At 46.0% G+C, this 22,067-nt stretch overlaps 1 protein-coding gene across 1 annotated transcript; it reads left to right on the forward strand.

Moving 5' to 3' along the window:
- Window positions 1–4,361: 4,361 nt before the first annotated feature.
- dhrs12la (dehydrogenase/reductase 12-like a) lies at window positions 4,362–22,057 on the forward strand. The gene is made up of 10 exons (XM_054742949.2): window positions 4,362–4,519; window positions 5,730–5,863; window positions 15,027–15,109; window positions 15,185–15,280; window positions 15,425–15,506; window positions 15,578–15,639; window positions 15,928–16,032; window positions 18,376–18,466; window positions 18,558–18,695; window positions 21,274–22,057. Exons 1-10 carry the CDS (start codon window positions 4,464–4,466, stop codon window positions 21,387–21,389), a joined length of 963 nt encoding a protein of 320 aa, XP_054598924.2. The 5' UTR covers window positions 4,362–4,463; the 3' UTR covers window positions 21,390–22,057.
- The last annotated feature ends 10 nt before the right edge of the window (window positions 22,058–22,067 follow it).

Raw genomic sequence — 22,067 nt, forward strand, 5'->3', positions numbered from 1 at the left:
TGGCACGTCCCGTGGGTATCTTGGGAGGTCCTCCTCCTGGGGCACGTCTGCGTAGTGCAGCCTGCGTCTTTCAACTGGGGCTTCTGCGTAATACGCTCTGTCCGGGTACGGACTGGCGTAGGATGCTTTGTCCTGCAGCTGGTAATCGGCATGCAGAATACCGGAGTAGCTAGGATGGGTGGATGGTTGAGGTGCAGGTTGGGGTGCATAACCCCAATCGGCACCTTGCACCCTTCGTGGACTGGGGGAGCAGTCTAAATAGAGGTGCCGCTCAGCTGGTCGACTTCTCACTGACTGAGAAGGCCGTGAAGATGAGGGTGGTGGTCCAACCTGGGGTTCGAGGGCGAACTGCCCTCGACCCCTAGGTGGTCCTGAATGCCCTATAGTGTGTGTAGGGAACGGGGCCGAAGGTTGGGACAGATAAGCTTCATCTCTCCCCTGCGGCGTGCGTCCGTCCAGAGAGTCCCACACCACATACTGTCGATTATCGTATGGAGATGTATCAGGAGGTAGGCTACCAGGTACCTTGGAAAGAGGTGGCCTACCTTCACGGCGGGACGATTATCCCTCGCTTCCTTGGGTGGAGGAAACCAATTGCGGTTTGCCGGTCGTCCTGGGCGGACCCAGGTTGGCTTTGCCAGCTTGCTTTCGTACTGGTGTGGGAGAGGACTCTGGCTCAGCCTCAGAGTCATGGTGTTTCCCCCCTTCCCATTGTCTGTTTTCATCAGCAGAGGGTGGTGGGGTCTCCTCCCCATCTTCCCCAGAATCTGTGCCGGTTTCGTCTTCCTCCTCGTCATCCTTCTGCCTTCCATTTTGCTGCGTTTCAGCTAGCATGCTCTGGAGCTTCATGATATCTTGATCATGTTGGAGTCCTCTCTGATAGAGGATCAGGGCTAACTTAGCCAAGGGAATCTGGATTGGTTTTGTACCATCCGGGTTTTCTATTTGATCAATTACAGCATCAAGCTGTTCTTCAGTGAAATCCCTAGTCGGGTTCTCGAGCAACCGCGGCCAGTTTGGTCAGGAATCGTCCAGAAAGTAGGCCAGGTTCACATTCGTGGGCCGCAGCGCCACCTGGTTGCTGGGAGTTGGTCAGTTCACTACTCTGTCCCTCCATTTTAACAACCGAACCAAAAATAGCCTAGTAGAGCTTCTGCAGATAGCTCAAAGCTGCACCTTTTGGGCAGCAACTGCTAGCTTTGTAGCAGAAAACACTAAATTAACCTTTGTGCGCACAGGTTTTAGCGTTTTTTAAATTGCACGGAATGCCGTGACTGACGCTTGAAATACTATTCCTTTCAGTATTTTAGCAAAAGCTGGTGCGTTGCTGTAGCAACGTCTTACAACACTTGCAGCGTTAAATGTGCTAGTTATTCCTTCAGAATATTAGCAAACAGGGTGTTATCAGTCTTTGAGTGAAGGTTTCAGTTAGTTATAATAGCCACTGTGAGTTAAAGTCGCTAAATTAGCAGTTAATTTTAGCCTAAAAGGGTTAGTCAGAATCACTTACATACTGCACCTTTAATGAGGAACTGAATTTTAACCTAAAAGGTTAGCCAGAATTTATTACACGTTGCACCTTTAAGGTAAAACTGAATTTTAACCTAAAAGGTCAACCAGAATTAATTTACACGTTGCACCTTTAAAGAAGCACTGAGTTACTGGTGAGAGTTCGATGCAGCTTCCTGCTCAGCGAAATCAGCACCACTCTGTTGCTGGTTCAAGGCTGAACAACTGATTATTTTTAATTCAAGCTCTTTGGATTTATTTGTTTGTTTGTGCCGGATAGAAATCTCTGTGTATCCGCCTCACACGGGGCACCAATTAATGTTGGGGTTATTAGGAGCGAATAATTAGTAAGTTTTAACTTACTTTTGGATTCTTCAATAAATTCTGTAAATATGGGAATATTTACTGATTTATTAATTAATTAAGATATTCTTAGATATCCCGGGGCACCATCCCTTTAATTAGAAAGGGAAATGAATCCAAAACTCTTATCAGTCTTTCTTGAAGATCGTGGACCAGAGGAGCAGAGACTTTAAATCGACACAAGAAATCTATTGGAGACAAAAATCTGAATTTTATAACATTTAATTAAACAATTTGTGAAATGAATAAACAATGAAGTAAATGAATAATAACCATGTGATATAATTGAAGATGTATATTCAAAATAATGTTCAAGGTGTTTTGTGTGTGTATGTGTGTGTGTGTTTCTAAAATGGAGTCTGTATACAAGATGGCTGACCCCTTTGTCCGGCTAAAGTGTGGGTGGCAACTTGCACTTTAACTTCCAAGGCACTTAGAATCATAAGTAATTTACCTTAAATCACTCAAAACATTTCAAAGGATCATGAAGCTTCACCAAAGATTAATCACGAATTAATATCTTTTAGTTTAACCACTTGGCCATAGCAGAAAACATTTAAAGATACCAAACAATGATCAATAAGCAGTTTATTCTTTCAAAATGACCCAACGGACGTATTTGGGAACGAAAGAGGAAAACACGAAGCTACTTTTAAGCAATAGCGCGGTTTTATTGCTTATTCTGGACTATAGAGGAAACGGAAGAAGGAAAGAAGGAGAGAGAGAGAGGGAGATGAGTTTCTGATCACCAGAACAGTGAAGCGTCCCTCACTGTTTGATTTGACGGTTCTCCGTGTTTCTCTGCAGTTTGGCGTCGTCCGTCGGTTTGATGGCTTTCTCCGCTGTTTTCGGCGTTTACCGTGAGTTTGACAACTTACAGCGTTTCTGAGAGCTGGATGGAGCTCCGCTCGTTCCCAGTCAGGTCCTGATGGGCTTGTAGCTTAGCTTTCCAGCGGTTCTGTGTTCGATCTCTACTGGAGCACTTAGACTTCCCGCGTGCTCAAGTTAGTCGGAGCGTTCAACGAGCGTGTCCTTACCGGCCAGTTATCCTGGGCAAAAGAACAAAGTTTCTTTGTTCCGTTGTTGATTTATAGCCTTTGAAGTCGCGGGAAAGCTCCATGAGCTCCTGCACATGTGCAGAACGTGTTTCTGGTATTAGGCGGTGACGTCTTCACATTGCTTCCGTGTGCAAAGCATCATGGGAGATGAAGTGTCTTTTGGCGCTGATGTTTAATATCTGCTTTTCAAAGCAATTTAGCACAGCCTTTTGAAGAAAATTACTGCAGCAATTTCTCACGAGGGCATACCCTCAACAGCAGAATAGCATTAAACTTGGGGGGGTTTCAAAGGGGCCTCGCCCGGGGAGTAATTCCATGTAGAACCGCCACTGACAGAAAGGCTTTGACAGGAGGTCAAAGGAGATGGTTTCAAAAATGCATCTTTCCCGATTTGGCTGAAGTGGGGTCAGCAAGAACCTGAATTAATCAGGAAGTAATTCTTGTTTTATTAAACTACTTTTGTTATGATTTCTGGCCAAGTTTGGCAAATCAGAATTTGACACATTTCTGAGTGTTTACCAACATCCCTCAGAAAGCCACGCCTTCCTTCAGATACAAAGATGTTTTAACACTGTTAATAATAATCTTTACTTTTATGTGAGGTGCATTTTAACCTTAACCCTCTCAGGCTCAAAATAAGTTTTGATAAAAGGACGAACAACTAAGTCCTTCAGCGGTACTTCTGAGTTAAAAATACTCATGAAACACGTGTGTGGAGTAACCAGGTAGGTAGGTTTTAATGTTGATAATCTGCAACGCCTGCCTCCAGAGGGGTAATATGTATCTTATTGTAATGTGTATGAGTGTAAACAATGATTAACTTGTTAAACAAACACATACTGATTTGTAATATAAATGGATCATTGTAACAACAATATTCATTTTAAATTCATTGATTTAAGCACAGATTATACAAACATTTCATTTAAACATCTTGTTCATTCATCACATATGATTATTTAACTTATAACTATAACATCATGGAGTCTTCACTTATTCAGAGTGAAGAATGTTGACGTCTGGCGTTCACACAGTTAGTGCAAGAACCTTGGGTGAGAATGTTTGTTTGAATGTTTTGTCTTCATGGAACGTCAACGCGGGCTGAGCAGAACCTTCTGGATTTAGAAGGCCACACAGAAAGTGGATTCATGCTGTGGATGAAAGGTTATTATGTTGATCAATGTATCGGTGAAAACTGGACCTTTTGGTACGTCACACTACACTCCCTCTTTACCCTTGATTGTTGCTTTTCTGCTCCTGTTCTCCATTTTCCTACACTTATGTGGCACTTGAACACATCCTTTGCACGTTTTATATGTTTTGTAATTCCTTTTGAGCACCTCATGTTTTATATCTCCCTCTATCAGCTGAAAGAAAGAAAGAAAGAAAGAAAGAAAGAAAGAAAGAAAGAAAGAAAGAATCTCTCCATGCTGCCACTGGGGGGCCGGTGGACCAGTGGTTCCACGTGGTTTGTGACCAGAGTAAAAGGAAGCGCAGAGGACCTGTCCCAGCAGAGGCTTCCAGACCTGCACCATGTCTCTGTACCGTAACTCCGCCTGGTTCCTGAAAGGCCTGACCGAGTTCACCAAGTAAGTTCTGGACCTAATCTGTGAGCTGCTGTGGTGAGGGTTATTCTGCTGCTTTTATTCCAGATTAGATTTTTAACTGACACTAATTAAAAAAAATGTCCTCTGACCTCTGAATCTGGAATGTTTTTCCTCTGCATTTTTGATGTTCCAGATTTAAAATGTCTTTAATGTGGGTGTATAGAAACAGGCCTGGCACATTAAAAAGGATGACCAATGATAAATGCAGAAGATAGAGTTAAATTACTTTATTTCTAATCTGTCTTTACAGATTAAGATTCAGGCTGTTTGTTTGCATTGATTATTGTAAAACTTTCATTTGTAGTGTTGGAGAACCAGTTTAACAAGAAGGTTTAATTAAAACTTCACATGTACATCAGATGAAAACAATAGCAAATGTTTTTTTTCTAATGTCAGCTAAGGTTCGGTAATTTAATTCAAAATGTATTTATTGATTATGATGTTTCTGTTTACTTTGGTTATCTCAGCATCATTGAACACCAGATGCTGAAAGGTCATGGATTTATGAATCAAAGTACAGATCACAGCGACTCAGCAGGAGCCATGTAGCGCCATAAACCAGTTTTTCAGCTACTAAGGGGCTCTGAGAGCTTTATCGGTATTATTTGACCCGTCGCAGCTCCACGGTGCCTGTCCTCATCAGTATACAGCATGCCAAGTTGTCTGAAGTGCTGCTTTTGTGATTGTTTCCCTCCTTTCCTTTGTTCTGTTATCTTTCCTCCCAGCGAGCTGCCTGGCAACCCACTCTGACCCCGTTCTAATAGCTCTCTGCATGACACCGGCGAACAGAGGGGCCATTTAACCTTAGCACCCCCTCCCCTGTGTGATTCTTTATTCCCCCTTCAGGCACCAACAACAATGGCATCTGAGACAATAAGAGGGATTGAAATCCTTGGTGGCACACACACACACACACACACACACACGATCTGATCACTGTGAGGAGCCTCGCCCAAACTGCTGTTGATCAGAGACATGCCAGGCACACTCTCTCCTTCATTGTATCAGTACAGTAACACAAGAATAAGTCAAGCCTCACATTGTGAAGGAGCTTACAGTTAGCAGGATGACCTCACACACACACACACACACACACACACACACACACACACACATGCACACACACAGCACAGAGGCAGTGATGTGCAGCCGATACAAGGGATGTAATGTAGCAAATGGTCATGTGTTGCAGAAATGGCTTCCTGTCAGCCTCCAAGCGCTTTGTGGAGAAGGACCTGGACGTGTCCATGGCTGGACGTACCGTCATGATCACAGGAGCCAACAGTGGCATTGGGAGAGCCGCCGCCATGGCCATTGCCAAGAGAGGTACTGATCTTATAAGTCAGTGTGTCAACAAACCAACTCCAACCCCCCACTGGCACACCTGATCAATAGCTTTACCCCTCTGGAGGCAGGCGTTGCAGATTTGCAACAGTTAAAACCTACCTACCTGGTTACTCCACACAAGTATTTCATGAGCATTTTTTAACTCTGAAGTACCGCTGAAGGACTTAGTTGTTCGTCTTTTCATCAAAGCTTTTTTTGAGCCTGAGAGGGTTAAACATGTGTAACCATTTGGCATTTGCTTGGTACCAGGCAGATTGGTCTGAGTATTTCAGAAAGGTCTGATCTTACAGAATTTGGACCCACAACAATATCCAGGGTTCACAGAGAATGGTCTGAAAAAGGTATAAAATATCCAGTGATCAGCTGTTGTGCCTTTTTCTGATGGCTACTTCCAGCAGAATAATCCACCATGTCACTGAGATCAGATCATCTTCAACTGGTTTCTAGAACGTGACCATGAGTTCACTGGACTCCATCGACCTCCACAATCATCTGATCTCAGTCCAGTCCAGAACCTATGGGATGTGGTGGAACAGGAGAGTCTCTTCATGGATGGAGCTGATGATGGACCAGAACCTCTGAGGTTGCCCCTATGACACCAAGAATTAGAGAATGATGCTGGTTTTATTTAACCAGTCTATCTTTTATGAGTCAGCAGGATAGAGAACAACTGATGAACAACCAGGGGCCTCATCTATAGAGCTTGCTTACACACAAAACGGGGTCGGAAAACTGCGTAAGCAACTTTCCATGCAAACTTCGGGATTTATAAAAGAAAACTTAGCGGAAAAATGTGCGCAACTTTTACCTGGCTAACGCACATGTTGGACAAGGAGAGCACCTGTAGTGCTGCTGCTGAGAAGGACAAAATTGTGAAATCCTGCAGCATTATCACTTGTACTGCTTCGTACACACAGAACAAGACCCCCCACACGCACACACACGCTTGCGAGCACACACACACACCCCCTGAAGCACAGAATATGGAATGCAAAATATCAGAAGGGGGGGCAGATTGAGACAGAATGCCATGCGTCTATGACAGTGTGTGTGTCCTTTCACTGTGACCCGATTGATCATGCGCCCTGGCTACTTGGCCAAGTGAGGTGAGGTCTTGGTTTGGCTAACGGGGGGGGGTAACACCTCCTCTCCCAGCGAGAGCAGCCATCTAAGGCGCTCATCTACTGTACAGTCACAGGTGGGAGGGAGATCTTGGGAGAAGCAAAGAGCACATTGACTCCTCCAGTTGATGACCTCGCCAGGCTGAAGTCCACCAATCCAAAGGCGGGGGGGTGGGGGGGTGGGGGGGGGTCAGGTTTTCACAGCATCTGTCTGCATTCCTTCGTGGGGGTTTTAGTTGCTTGCAGCTCAAGGCTACCAGGGTGTCAGATTCAGATAACAAGAATTTGTTTGGGTCAGGCTGAGATAATTTTCCTCTCTGCCTTCAGTCTTTAAGCTGATCATTTCCAGTCCTTCAGTGAAGCCAATTTTGGGTTTTTAAGCTTGTCCATCCACATCCTGGATTTTTTACATTTTTCTGTGTGCAAGGACCCACAACGCATATTAATTGTGTATCCTTGTACTGTACATTTATCGTTCTGAAACAACGTTTTAGGTCAATATTTTTTTTTTATCTTAGCTGGTTTTGTTTCTAATATTCTAGTCCAGATTGCTTAAAATAATTATTTTAATTAGAACTATGGTTTTACCTCTTGATAACTTGAGGACTGCCTTCCTGCAAAACTGTCCTGTGGGGTCCTCCCTGTAGTGGACCCGGTCATTTTGAGCATTATCGATAACAGCCCATCCTTTGTAGTGTTTCCTGTGGCCTTTATACAGGCGGCCGTTTAGCTGCTATTGAAAAAACCTGGCCTAGATTATAGTAACTTAGAAAATTTCCTTCCAAACTTCCTTTTCTTTCCAAAGTTTTAGAGAAAATAGTTCACGCTCAAGTCACAGCTCATCTAGAGAACAAGTGCCTATTTGACCTTATTCAGTCTGGTTTCAGGCCCAGCCACAGCACAGAATCTGCCCAAATGTGTGTGCCAAATGACATCTTGTTTGCATCTGATACTGGTTCCCATGTTCTGCTGCTACTACTACTAGGTCCTTCTGCTGCATTTGATACAGTCAAGCACAACATTTGCTGAGTAGACTGGAGAGTTAAAGGGTCACCATTCAACTGGTTCTACTCCTACCTGACTGATAGATGCATCAGCAGCATTCCGATCAGCGGCTGCTCCTCTCCTATGGGACGGAGCTGTGAGCTCGCTGCTGCCCCTGCTCGGCACAGCAGCTTGGACAAGCCCCCGGTCAGACCAGCAGTTCCGTCTCCGACCCAATCGGCACCTCCGTCATCTACACGGGGAGGAGCGTTGGCCGCAGCCCAGCTGACCGAGCTCGTCAGTCTCCAGGCGGAGCTTGGCCGGTTCCGCCAGCTCATCAGCTTCCAGGAATCCCGCCTGGACGCTCTATCCTCCTCATCTCAGGGCCAGAGGAGCGAGCCCAGGGTTCACCCAGCAGAGCTCACCGGTCTCCGGGCTGAGCTGGCCCAGCTCCATCGGACGCTCAGCCTCAAAGAGCTTCAGCTGGACGGTCTGTCCTCCCTCCTCTCATAGTTCCCAGCACCACCTGCTCTGTCGCAGCCTGCTCCAGCGGTGGCCCCGGTGGACGCCCCGCATCTCGTCCAGCCTGTCCAGGCAGCCCCTCCCGCAGCAGCTCTGCCTCCGTCCCAGAAGCAGACGGTTCCGGTTCCGGTCCAGAGGTCAACGGTCCAGAAGTCGAAGGACCGGAAGCCGACGCCCCCGGACCAGAAGCCAACACCCCCGGACCAGAAGCAGACGGTTCCAGTTCCGGTCCAGAGGCCGGCGGTCCAGAGGTCGACGCCCCCGGACCAGAAGCCGACGCCCCCGGACCGGAAGTCGACGCCCCTTGATCAGAAGCCGACACCCCCGGACCAGAAGCAAACGGTTCCGGTCCAGAGGTCGACGGTCCAGAAGTCAAAGGACCAGAAGTCGACGCCCCCGGACCAAAAATCGATGGTGGTCGACGCCCTGTCCTGTCCAAGGGTCGACGCCCTGTCCTGTCCAAGGGTCGACGCCTCTTCCTGTCCAAGGGTCGACGTCTCTTCCTGTCCAAGGGTCGACGCCCTGTCCTGTCCAAGGGTCGACGCCTCTTCCTGTCCAAGGGTCGACGTCTCTTCCTGTCCAAGGGTCGACGCCTCTTCCAGTCCAAGGGTCGACGCCTCTTCCTGTCCAAGGGTCGACGGCTCTTCCTGTCCAAGGGTCAATGCCTCCTCTAAAGTTGATGCCTCGTCTGACGTTGGGGCCTCATCTGACGTCGGCGCTCTCTCCAGTCCAGAGGTCGACTCTCTCTCCAGTCCAGAGGTCGACGCTCTCTCCAGTCCAGAGGTCGACTCTCTCTCCAGTCCAGAGGTCGACGCTCTCTCCAGTCCAGAGGTCGACTCTCTCTCCAGTCCAGAGGTCGACGCTCTTTCCAGTCCAGAGGTCGACGCTCCTTCCAGTCCAGAGATTGACATCTCCTCTAGTCCGAGGTCTCTGCCGTCTCCAGTCCCGTGGTCGACGCCGTCTCCAGTTCCAGTGGTGGTTCCGGAGGTCGAACCGTATCCGGTCCAGCCCTTCCACGAGGCTCCGGTCCAGCCCTTCCAAGAGACTTTGTCCCCGGCCCAGCCTGCAGAGACTTTGTCCCCGGTCCAGCCTGCAGAGCTCCTCTGCCGTAGACGCCGGCCCCCAAGAGCCCGTCGTCGCCTCCTCCTCTGCCGCAGACGCAGGCCCCCAAGAGCCCGTCGTTGCCTCCTCCTCTGCCGCAGACGCAGCCCCCCAAGAGCCCGTCGTCGCCTCCTCCTCTGCCGCAGACGCAGGCCCCCAAGAGCCCATCGTCGCCTCCTCTTCTGCCGCAGACGCAGGCCCCCAAGAGCCCGTCGTCACCTCCTCCCCTGCCGCAGGCCCCCAAGAGCCCGTCGTCGCCTCCTCTTCTGCCGCAGATGCAGGCCCCCAAGAGCCCGTCGTTGCCTCCTCCTCTGCCGCAGACGCAGCCCCCCAAGAGCCCGTCGTCGCCTCCTCCTCTGCCGCAGACGCAGGCCCCCAAGAGCCCATCGTCGCCTCCTCTTCTGCCGCAGACGCAGGCCCCCAAGAGCCCGTCGTCACCTCCTCCCCTGCCGCAGGCCCCCAAGAGCCCGTCGTCGCCTCCTCTTCTGCCGCAGATGCAGGCCCCCAAGAGCCCGTCATTGCCTCCTCCTCTGCCGCAGACGCAGGCCCCCAAGAGCCCGTCATCGCCTCCTCCTCTGCCGCAGACACAGGCCCCCAAGAGCCCATCGTCACCTCCTCCTCTGCCGCAGACGCAGGCCCCCAAGAGCCCGTCGTCACCTCCTCCTCTGCCGCAGGCCCCCAAGAGCCCGTCGTCGCCTCCTCCTCTGCCGCAGATGCAGGCCCCCAAGAGAGCGTCGTCGCCTCCTCCTCTGCCGCAGACGCAGGCCTCCAAGAGCCCGTCGCCTCCTCCTCCTCTGCCCCAGGCGCAGGCCCCCGGACTCTGCTGGTCCCTGCCTCCTCTTCATCGGTCCCTCCGGGTTCCCCTCCTCCAGCTCTGCTCTGTGTCCCTGTGGGCGTCTGGGATCCGCCCTTTGGGGGGGGGGGGGGGGGGGGGGGGGATACTGACACACCCTGTCCTGTCTCCCTATTTTGGTTCATCCTTGTGTCTCGTTAATTGCTCCCACCTGCCTCTCGTTTCCCAATCACCTTAGCTCCCGGCCCTCGTGTATTTAAGCCCTCTCTGTTCTGTGTCTTGTGTCGGTCCATTGTTTCAGTGTCCTGCGTGTTTTTCATTAAAGTTCATGTTAAACGTCCTACCTGTCTGCTTGTCTTCCTCCCCGCGTTTGGGTCCTCGCATCACCTCCGCTCACCTCGCCCACATGCCGTGACGTGTCAGAAACAGCGTAAGGCTTATTGTCTTTTCCAAAAAAAAAACAGGTGATGGGCCAGTCTCCAGTCAAAATGCCCAAGCTGAATTTTTGTCCCTGTCCAACCCTGGGTATAATGGTATGGTATGGTATGGTATGGTATGGTATGGTATGGTATAGAAGGGTATGGCAGTGTTTCCCAACCCTGGTCATCAAGACACACTGTCCTGCATCCTGGGGAATGGTATGGTACTTCTTCATTGTTTTTCATCTCTATGTTGACTTCAGAAATTGCTTTTTATGAATCAGACAAGGAGATTCATGGGTCTAAATCTGCAGAGGCTCCAGTCAACATGCAGTCTTCAGTTTCAATTAAATTTCATTTTATTTATTTATTTATTTATTTATAATGCACCCTCTATCCACCTTAGCAGAGGCCCAAGGTGCTGAACTGCACATAAAAACCAGAGTAGTTATAAAAACAACATATTGCATAAAAATGAGTAAAAAGAAAAAAGTATTGCTAATTGGAAGACAGAAGATGGACCTGGTCTTCTGATCTTTGTCATTTTTTGGTTTTTCAGATGGCCTTCAATCAGTGGCGGAGCTTGATATGTGCAACATGTGCGGCCGAACAGGGCGGCAGTCTGCAGGGGGCGGCATTTAATTTCCTTTTTTCTTCTTTTTTTTTTCTAAAAAAATATTTTTTTAGCATCAACCAATACATAAACAAAACATAGAAATCGCATGTTCTTAATAATAATAGTGATGATAATAATAATATTTCTGTAATAAAAGCACAACAAAGCGTAACCCATATCAACTACTCCCTGTCACATGACCCACGTCAGCTGATGTGAGGTCCCTCTCCTGATTGGCTCCTTCCACGTCGCGGCAAACATGAAAGCTGCTCCTGCCGTGGCTGTAAGCTTGTTGCTTGTAGAACGGCGTTGGAAAACAAAGCGTTTTTCTCCCCTCAATTCATTTATACTCTCATTTTACCTCAGCGGTAAGTGTTCTTAACATCTACCAATAACACCCTTTTACTTGTCAGTGACCAGTCGATCGTTTTCGCTATAAAAAATGACCTTGTTCGGCGGAGTTCCCACCGCGAGCAGAACTCCGGTTCAAAAACGCTGTTTTTGAAACACTTTTATTTACTTAAGCACTTTAGTGGGCTTAACTTGAAACCAAGAGCAATCAAATGATTATTGTTATGTGTTGCCTTGAATTCGGCTATGCTGTCTGTCAGACAGTTGTTTTCCTTTATTGTTGTTTTTGTATTTGTTTGTAGCAAATGCTACTGGAATGCATAGATTGAGCTACGTAGCCAAGATGATTAATAATTGACCTGTTGTACATTCGTGATATGTTTACCGGTAAACTGAATAGAACTTGATGTGTTAATGAACGTTTCTCTGGCCTACAGGTCAGGTTTTTTTCCCCATGTTGAACTGATCTTCATATTGAAGTGGCGAGCTGGTAGGACCATTCTTTCTTTTTGGAATCGGGAAATGAGCTATTATTTACCCCATGAAAAACGGAGCGGCAGCGGGCCGCTGGAAGTGCCCTGCTAGTATGATCCCGTTTAAACTGTAAACTGCCATAAAATAAAAACTATAATAGCTAGAGCGGTCTTTTTTTAGCTGAAAGTTGAGACTCTTGCCTTTCAGCACATCTGTACTGTACAAGTCGATGATGTCATCATGTTGTGTTAAGTGTGTCTATTTCAGTAGAACTTTGACAAGTGGTGAGAAGGTGGCCAGGAGCTGGATGTTGTGTTCAGTTAGCAAACGTTATATATACACTCCACACAATTTGAAACAAAGTTGTGTGTGTGTGTGTGTGTGTGTGTGTGTGTGTGTGTGTGTGTGTGTGTGTGTGTGTGTGTGTGTGTGTGTGTGTGTGTGTGTGTGTGTGTGTGAAGGGAGGGGGGGGAGCGTCACAGGGGGATCTCGCACAGGGCGCCATTTAGGCCAGCTCCGCCTCTGCCTTCAATGAAATATTTGTTTTTACTTTTCTACAAATGTTTATCATGAGACAGATAAATAGTTGAGAGGTTATAGATCCCAGTTGTTGCACATAAGAGATGATTTGGATCTTGGTTTTGTTTTGATGAAATCAGTTTGACTTTTAATTTACAGTTCCAGGTTTGTACATTTTAAAGAGTAAAGTGCTGTCCAAAAATTACTATTTGAAATGCTTATTGTAGATATTTCATTTTAAAATACCTAACCGCAGTGTTTGGAGTAAAAGTGGCCTTTCTCAGCAAAGCTTCTAAAAAGGCTCTTCTTTATAAATCTGGACCTCTGACAAAACCAAAGGGCGTTAGACGCTAGGTGCTGCCTCAGCTCAGTGTGGAGTGTCTAGTTTTAGGGTAGAGAGGTCATGTTATCCAGTCAGTGTGTGTGTTTACTAGTTTTGGAGTGTGTTCATTTTGATAAACTATGCTGTACCAACTCCAGCCTGTCTGCAAGGCCAGATTAATCATATGGGCAACTGGGCAATTGCCCAGGGGTCCACGAACTCTAAAGGGCCCAGGCCCAGGGCAGCAAGGGCACGAGCAAAATACTGTATCTGTAATCTCCCGCTTTCTATTAAACTAGGGTGACCGTACGTCCTCTTTTCCCCGGACATGTTCACTTTTCACTCTCTGTCCGGGCGTCCGGGGGGGCAAATTGTATTGATGAAAATGTCCGGTTTTTCATCCAGGAGCAGGAATCAAATTATGGGGGAGCTGGATATCCTACACATCCAGGGAGAGCCGGGAAAAATGTTTCTACCTATATTACATCATTCATGGACTCTTTTGAGCAGAGAGCACAGAGAGCGGCACAGCGCTCCAGGCAGCTGCTTCCAGCGCACGGTCCATTCTGAAAGTGGCGCAACCAAAAAACTATAATTAACACACGATCGTTCATGTCCGTACATGTTCTCTACTTTCTGTCTTATTTGTGCCTGAAGCGCTCCGCTACTGTGGAGCTCATCACCTATGCTGCAGTGATTTCACCTCACTGACGCAGCATCGAAATGCGCTCTCCGCTTTTTAGGAGATCCCTTTGGTCTGCTCAAAAGTAACTGATGAGGTGAAAAGGTAAGAATCCAGGCAGCAGATTTTCTGGAGAGAGGAGATGCAGGAAGATGAGAGACAGACAGGACAGGAAAATAGTTAAATAAAAACAAGAAAACAAAGTAAAATGTAGGTAGATTTATCTCCACTACACGTTTTTACCTGTATAAAACAACAAGTTATACACATGTAATATTTATACATCTGATACAGTTCAGATCACCTTCAACTCAGTCACACACCCAGGGCAGATGGATTTATAGATGTAGGTTATTATTTTAGATCAGACCTGTTATTTAAAAACGCGTGTAGGACACGGAGACATGGCTCAGACCTTTTGCTGCAGCTGTAAACGCATTTTTACGGAGTAATGAGGAGCATGAAAGTAAACAAATAACAGTGATTCACAATACTAGCATCAGCAGCTAGCTTGTTTTACGTGCTGGAGTGACGTATGCGAAACACAGTTCTTCAGTGTCTGGAGGAGAGGATTTGGATTTTCTGTAATGATTTCTGACAAAAGCCCTTAACAAAATAAAAAACTGAGCCCAGTACATGTTTATATAGATTGCAAAGTGTAGTTATTTTGCATTTCTACAATTTTAATGCCGAGCCAATACCTTTAACCCTTCACCACTGAAATCAGTGTGTTCATTCCAATCCTCCTAAATAATCCTCCAATCATCCAACTGGAATCCTTAAAGGTCCTGTAACGTCCATCCTGTCAGAACAGACCTTGGGAGCCCAGGTGTTACTAGAACTAATGGTGTCTCCACCAGCGTGAGCCTCCAAACTGTGAAGGTTGGTCTCCAAACATGAACTTTAAATTCATGCATTTATCTCCTCTTGTAACACTTTAACATGTTTTAAAAGGCATGATAAGGTTCCATGACTCTAAGCCTAAATAATTTATGCATGTGTAAAAAAAATGCTCTGAAGGAGTTTCTATTATGTTTCTCTAAACATTGGTTCCTGGGAGTCTCTAACTTGCAGTTTTCTCTTTAAAAGCTTTTCAGCTTGATTCTGAGAAATTCTAATGAAAAAGGTCAGGAAAACAAAAGCAAAAGCAGCAAAGTCCCTTCCCAGTATTTCCTCCAGAGATTTTCTTCAGAATAATGCTGCAAACATATGGTTTTATTACCTGTTCTTTATCACAGGTGGAACGATCCACATGGTATGCAGGAACAAGGACAAAGCTGAGGAGGCCAGGGCGGATATTGTCAAAGAGACGGGAAATAAAGTACAGATTTATTTGTGTTTAATCCTCTGAATATGTGACTGTCTTTGTTACTGTTAATGATCCTTCTGGTCTCAGGAGGTCTACGTCCACATCCTGGACTTGTCTGAGACAAGGAAGGTCTGGGAGTTTGCTGAGGCCTTTAAGAGGAAGTACAAGACTCTGAATGTTCTGGTAAGAGTCAGACTCAGCAGCAGGAAACACCTGTGACACACCTGAATCACTGGTGTGAAATAGAGAACCCACACAATGCATCATGATGTCAGTTCTCTCTTTTCTGTAACCAAGGCTGATGGAAACCATTTTGAATCTGTGCAGATCAACAATGCAGGAGCCATCATGAGTCAGAGAGATGTGAACGCTGAGGGACTGGAGAAGAGTTTTGCTGTCAACGTTCTGGGTGAGTCAAGAACCGGGCAGCAGGTCTGGAGACGATGGAGACAATCACCAAACAATTCTGTTCCTTTGTAGGGGTTTACATTCTCACCAAGAGTCTGATCCCCCTGCTGGAGAAGAGTCCAGATCCCAGAGTGGTGAGTCTCACGTAAGGCTTTATTAACCAGTAAACACTTACAATGCTCGAGAAACATTCTGGCAGATTACAGCTGATGTAGCTGAAGTTACCAAATGATCTGTTGATCTGCACAATTTTATGAAGAAGAACCTAAAAGAGAGTTCTTGTTTATTACGCCTTGATATTAAGTATTTAAAGAAGATAAATAAATGGCATTTAAATCTTTTTTATGCTTGTGACTCAGTTCACACACACACACACACACACACACACACACTCTAGCATCTTTTCTGTGCTCTGTGTTCAGATCTCGGTGACATCAGGAGGGATGTTGGTGCAGAAACTCAGGATAGGAAACCTGCAGTCCGAGCGGGGTCGCTTTGACAGCACCATGGTCTACGCCCAGCACAAAGTAAGAGCTGAGCATCACGTCTGCTTTTGACAAACTGGAGAAGATTTAAAATACATGCAGGATAAATGTATTGTTACTTTTCTGGAGCATCTGTGCCACACCTTGCAGCACATTCACTAACAATGAGCAGCACAGGTGAAGGTGGCTCCGTTGTTCCTCTTGCTATCTGCTTCTTCACAGATTCAAATGCACTCAGGTATATGCTGGAGCAGACATTCCCACAGTGATCTGAATAATTAGCCATGAAACACAGCAGGGAAGGAGTGATGAGTGTTTTCTCAGAGTGATCTGCAGGTCTTAACAGATAAACAACAAAGTCCTTTCCCAAAGCAAAAGCAAATCCCAGGTTGAATGTGCAAACAATGCCAAATAATTTAACATTGGTAGAGTCACACCTCCTCCCCAGAAAGGGATCACATTCATCTGTTTGCACAATATTTGAAAATAAAAATACATTTTCAAAGGGCTGCACAGTGGCGCAGTGGTTAGCACTGTGTCCTTGCAGCAAGAAGGTCCTCGGTTCACATCCCGGCCTGGGGTCTTTCTGCGTGGGGGTTGCATGTTCTCCCTGTGCATGCGTTGGTTCTCTCCGGGTGGTCCAGCTTCCTCCCACAGTCCAAGAATATGACTGTGAGGTTATTTGGTCACCTAAATTGTCCTTAGGTGTGTGTGTGTGTGCTTGTGTGTTTGTCCTGTGTGTCTCTGTGTTCCCCTCCGATGGACTGGCGACCTGTCGTACCCCGCCTGTTTGCCTGCTGACTGCTGGAGATAGGCACCAGCCCCTGCGACCCTACAAAGACAAGCGGGTTCAGATAAGGGTTGAAAACTGTTTTCCCTGTTAAATCCTCTGTGCTCACAACAGCGTTCAAAGACTTCAGTTATCTTTCATCTCAAAATGTTTTCAAAACTAGAAGAGAAGTGTTATTTTAACTTGTCATTCTCCCGGCACTAAACACAATAAAAATACTTTTAAAACAATACGCAACCACCCGAGCCTTCTGCTCTCCGATATGACTTTAGTTTTTATAAATAAGCCATTTGTCTGAGGCTTACTCTAGAGCCCCCTTCAGACAGGCCATGAAAATCGGAAATGTTCCGGAATCTGTCCGTAAGACCTTTCTGTCTGAATACAAACATCCGGACAACGTGTTCCGGAATTTATCCGGACGAAGCCCCTAGTAACAGGTCCGGACTTGTTACGGACAGGGTGGCTGCTTCAGACTGGTGAGGTAAAGTTCCGGACAAGGGGGAGGGGGAGGAGGAGGGGACCGGGGGACGCTGTGCGCACCTAGATAGCCCGCTGCTGTAGCATGCAGCGAACCACGGCAGCTCGCCTCCTACGGTACCGTCCAGACGCGCGATGGAGCGCTTCACACCGCTTCAGTGATTCCTTTAACCATTGAGCTTCATCATTCAGGTCTCTTATGCGTCTTCGTGTGCGCAGAATTATGCTTAAGCGCCTTGTGATTTTTATCTTGAGAGGCGCTATAGAAATTATATTTTCTTCTTCTTCTTCTTCTTAACATAAGTCCGATTCCCCCCCACCGCCGCCGCCAGACATCTGGAACTTTTCCCTGCTGTGTGAACGCAGCCGAAAGGACAAGTTCCGGTACAAAAGTGTTGTGTCTGAAAACACAGTTCCGGTTAAAAAACGGATTGAATTGTCCGCAAATGTTCCAGAATGTCTATCTGAAAAGGGCTTAATAGTTACTGTCTGCTGCCTGGGACTGACAGACATGGGTGTGTGGTTACTATGGTGACCCTAATGAGTCACTGTCAGTAAGTGTAACCTTTCTTTTGATTTGGGTTTTCTTTTCACTTTGTTGAAGTTTATACATAAAACAGACATTTTTCTGAGCTCTGACTTCACTTGATGTTACAATCCAATCACCATTCCGAAATTTACATTTATCGGTAATCAGTGATTGATATTGTGGCTGATATTATTAGCCATGTTGATGAGGACATGCATCATGTGTTTAATTTATGTCTCTCCAACATTCTCTTTATAGTAACACAGATTCTTCCAAAACAACCTGCAGTTCACTTTTTTAAAAAGTGCTTACGTGTGTGTGTGTGTGTGTGTGTGTGTGTGTGTGTGTGTGTGTGTGTGTGTGTGTGTGTGTGTGTGTGTGTGTGTGTGTGTGTGTGTGTGTGTGTGTGTGTGTGTGTGTGTGTGTGTGTGTGTGTGTGTGTGTGTGTGTGTGTGTGTGTGTGTGTGTGTGTGTGTGTGTGTGTGTGTGTGTGTGTGTGTGTGTGTGTGTGTGTGTGTGTGTGTGTGTGTGTGTGTGTGTGTGTGTGTGTGTGTGTGTGTGTGTGTGTGTGTGTGTGTGTGTGATTCAGAGGCAGCAGGTGGTGATGACAGAGCAAATGGCGAAAACTCACACTGCCGTCCACTTCTCCGTTATGCATCCCGGTTGGGTGGACACTCCAGGTTAATGCCAACGTCACGCCTTCCACAGTACCTCGTCCTCACACGTGTCTTTATTCATGCTTGTTCCCTGTGTGATACTTATTTGTCTCAGCGGTGGCCAACGCCATGCCCGACTTTCACCGCTCCATGAAGGAAAGTCTGCGGACCCCAGAGCAGGGGGCAGACACGGTGGTGTGGCTCGCTCTGTCTGAAGCTGCTACCACAAACCCCAGTGGACGCTTCTATCAAGGTATGCTCTACAAATAAACCCTTTTGTTTACTATGATGAAAAAAAATTGTTGATTTCGGTTCTCAAACAGAAAAAGATGCGCCGTAAGGATTTGGCCCATGTCCATTGCAGCTGCACTGGGCTGGTTGTGGTGCCAGGTAGTACAGTGTCTCCCTTCTCCCGTTCCCACTGAACGGCAGCTCCGTGCTACAGACAGTTTACTCAGCAGCATCCAGCATGAAAATGAATCGCACATTTCAATATTATAATGTTGCAATAGTATGTCCTGAACACGGTTGTCCGTTACATACTGTAGCTGTAGGCATCCAGGGTTTTGTAGGACTTCAGGCACTCCCGGGAACAAAGGCCTGGCGTGTTGACCAAGTAAGCATGGAGGTCCGGTGTCGGTACGGGATCGGCTCGGGGTCCTTCGACTGCCGATGACGTCAAAGTAGTTGATTGGCTGAACATGAAGCTTACGGAAGTGACGTTACCACGTTATGATTTTGATTGGTCAGAACAAATCTGCGGTCGTAGTCTTAGCGGTTGTAGTCCTGTAGTCCAAAAATCAACACTTTTTGGAGAAAATATGTTTGAATTTCTAAAGGAAATGTAAAATATAAGCAAATGATAGTCAGTGACCTTCAAAATCTCTTGATGTTGATGAAACGGGGCAAAATAAAATATAAGAACTTTATTGAAAGACACCAAGCAACATTTTGAGTTAAAGAATGTATTTAGATAACAACTAAGGAAATATACAGACGAACTCCACATTAATACAAACAGATGTGGCTTCACATACAAGAACTGTTCTACTTGTTGTCAGTCCAATGTTGGTTTTATGCAGTTTCACATTCTTTACAAAACAAAGATAATATGGTGTTTTATTAACAAATTACAATTATAAAGAAAACATTTAGGTGTTAACAAACAAGAATCTATGAACAAAACTGCTGATGTCTTTCCAAAACGTGTGTGTGAAAGCCGAGTAGAGTTGCAGTAATGTGACGTCATCGGCAGTCGAAGGACCCCGAGTCGATCCGGTACCGACACCGGCCTCTGAAGTTTGGGCTCTTTTATAGTCATCGTTGAGCCACTCACCTGGCTGTAACGCATACGCACCGTTAAGACGCGTCCCATTGACTGTCATTTTCGGCGCGTATCAAGTTTTATTGCCACTGTTATACACCAGCAACATCGCTAGCCAACAACAACGCAACTACAACATAAAGAAACCGGACAAAGCCGGATCTTGTTTCTGCTTGCAAGCTGCATGTGCTTTGTTTACTAACAATTAAGGGGTCTACTTATCAAATAAAAGAGCTCTTATTTTGAAAGGCTACTTTTTTTGTTAAAAAAATAATCTTATTTCGATTTAAACCTTTAGATTCAGATTTTATTCTGAAACATTTGGACATTAGACTGTAATTTCCAAATTAAATGTGTGGAAAAGTGACCTTCATGAAATATTGTAGCACGTAATTTTTCACAATCAGAGTCACTTAGAAATTCAGAGTCCTGTGTTTGCTTTGATTTCATTTCTGTTGCCCAAAAATGTAACAACAGTGGATTTTATTGTGAATTCATCCAAAAAAAAAATCTGAATTCAAACGGTTTAGACTTTTTAACCTTTGTATTTACATGTTTGTTTATTACGTGTAATGTTTAAAATGTGGTTCACGCAAACAATTAGTATCTTTCTGCATCAATCCACAAATCTAAGTAACTGATGTTGCTTTTTGAACATAAATCAGATACATCATTAAAAATCTGCCCTTTAGCTTCACGTCACAGTTAATGATTCACTGAGACAAAACTTAGAGTGGTCCTCTGGGACGAACTGTAAAGTGACAGCTCACAAGTAAGAGATAAGATGTTCAGGTGAAGCTAGTTTTTATTATGTAGAAGAAACTGATGCGCCCTCTGGTGGTTGGCTGCAGTTTAATCCTGAAGCCTCACCACCTCCAAATAAACAAATGGGACTTAAAGTTTCACCTCTGATAATATGTTTATATATGTTTAATTATTTTTAGCTGTTCACATGCTTAATTAATGTTATTATTGGAGTAGACAGAACTTTCTGCCCACGTCCAGAGGTCAGACTCTGGATTCAAAACACAATATGGCAGCGCCTGCAGATGAGGTGTTGTTGGCTTCGCCTTCCGTCACAAACAGATACTCTGTTCATTTGTTGTTTAAGTTAATGGAGTGAGCTATTCTGTCAAGTAAACAGTAAGATAATAAACATCTTTTGACACGATGGTTGCTTCAGACTGACCAGTCGTGTGTTAGATCCCAAAACACAAACGCATGACCAACCTGAACATTCAGTTTTTACATACAAGTGAGAACATTCCAGCCAACATTCAATTTTATCAACATCTGCGTGTGGAGTGTTTCAGAAACATGCGGCTGACGTAGCCCGCGAGTCACTGCAGATCGATACTGATGGAGCACTTTCCAGCTGTTGGAAATGTGACATCACTGCGTCGATGCTGGACTGAGTCAGCTCTCTTCAGACACCACAGTGGTGAATAATAACAGATCAACACTGACATCATGAACTACCTTCATGTTGAACTGTGTGTATGTACAGACAGAAAGCTGGCCCCCACCCACCTGCCGCTGGCCTGGACCCACAGCTCCCCCCTGGAGGAGCAGAAGTTGATGTCACTGCTGGACGACTTGGCCAAGACGTTTCAGCCACACTGAGGGGGCGCCACACGGGAGCATCATCACTAACACTTCACTTTCTAATGACCGGGGCTGATTTCTGTACTTTAACCCCCCCCCCCCCCCAAGCACTGTGAGATGTACCCTTGGATGAGGTGGTCAGTCTTCATCAGGACAGAGATCTTGTGAGCCGAGGGGGTGGGAAACAGCAAATAAAGGTAGCTGTAGCTAGAGGATTTACAGGTTGGTAACGTTTTTAGCTAGCAGTGAGCTTAACTTATTATGAACTAGACATTTTACTGTGCAAGAGTGTTTGACAGTGATGCTGCTGATGGAGAGAAGGTACAACCGACTTCATCAACAGGTCCAATCAGATGGGAATCTGAAGAGACCAGAGTAGTTATTGTCTACACCGGTCTCAGGTTCAGCGTCACCTCTGTGCTTTTGACTCACAGTTGTTTCAAGTGTTGTGCATTCGTGTATGTAACCCCCGTGTGTGTGTGTGCTGTTTTGTTGTGTAGCTACTGTTCGGTACAGGCTGAACCCAGACTAGAGGCGAGCCGTTCTCTCTGCAGCATCACTCGACATGTGCAACAAATCCACGTTTGTGACGCGATATCTGCTCGGCGCCTTTAGGAAAACCTCTGGCTGGCTGTAACAAACTTCTGAGTTCATCTAATGAAAATAAACACTATATATGTAAGGTTTGCTCTGTGT

The sequence above is a fragment of the Nothobranchius furzeri genome, chromosome 13, assembly GCF_043380555.1.
Source record: "Nothobranchius furzeri strain GRZ-AD chromosome 13, NfurGRZ-RIMD1, whole genome shotgun sequence".
Classification (NCBI taxonomy): domain Eukaryota; kingdom Metazoa; phylum Chordata; class Actinopteri; order Cyprinodontiformes; family Nothobranchiidae; genus Nothobranchius; species Nothobranchius furzeri.

What these genes read in the sequence shown, in the direction of transcription:
- dhrs12la (XM_054742949.2), top strand. Translation starts at nt 4,464, where the DNA reads ATGTCTCTGTACCGTAACTCCGCCTGGTTCCTGAAAGGCCTGACCGAG. An exon ending in CGGTTGGGTGGACACTCCAG is followed by an intron (nt 18,467 to 18,557) that starts GTTAATGCCAAC and finishes TATTTGTCTCAG; the next exon opens with CGGTGGCCAACGCCATGCCC. An exon ending in CAGTGGACGCTTCTATCAAG is followed by an intron (nt 18,696 to 21,273) that starts GTATGCTCTACA and finishes GTGTATGTACAG; the next exon opens with ACAGAAAGCTGGCCCCCACC.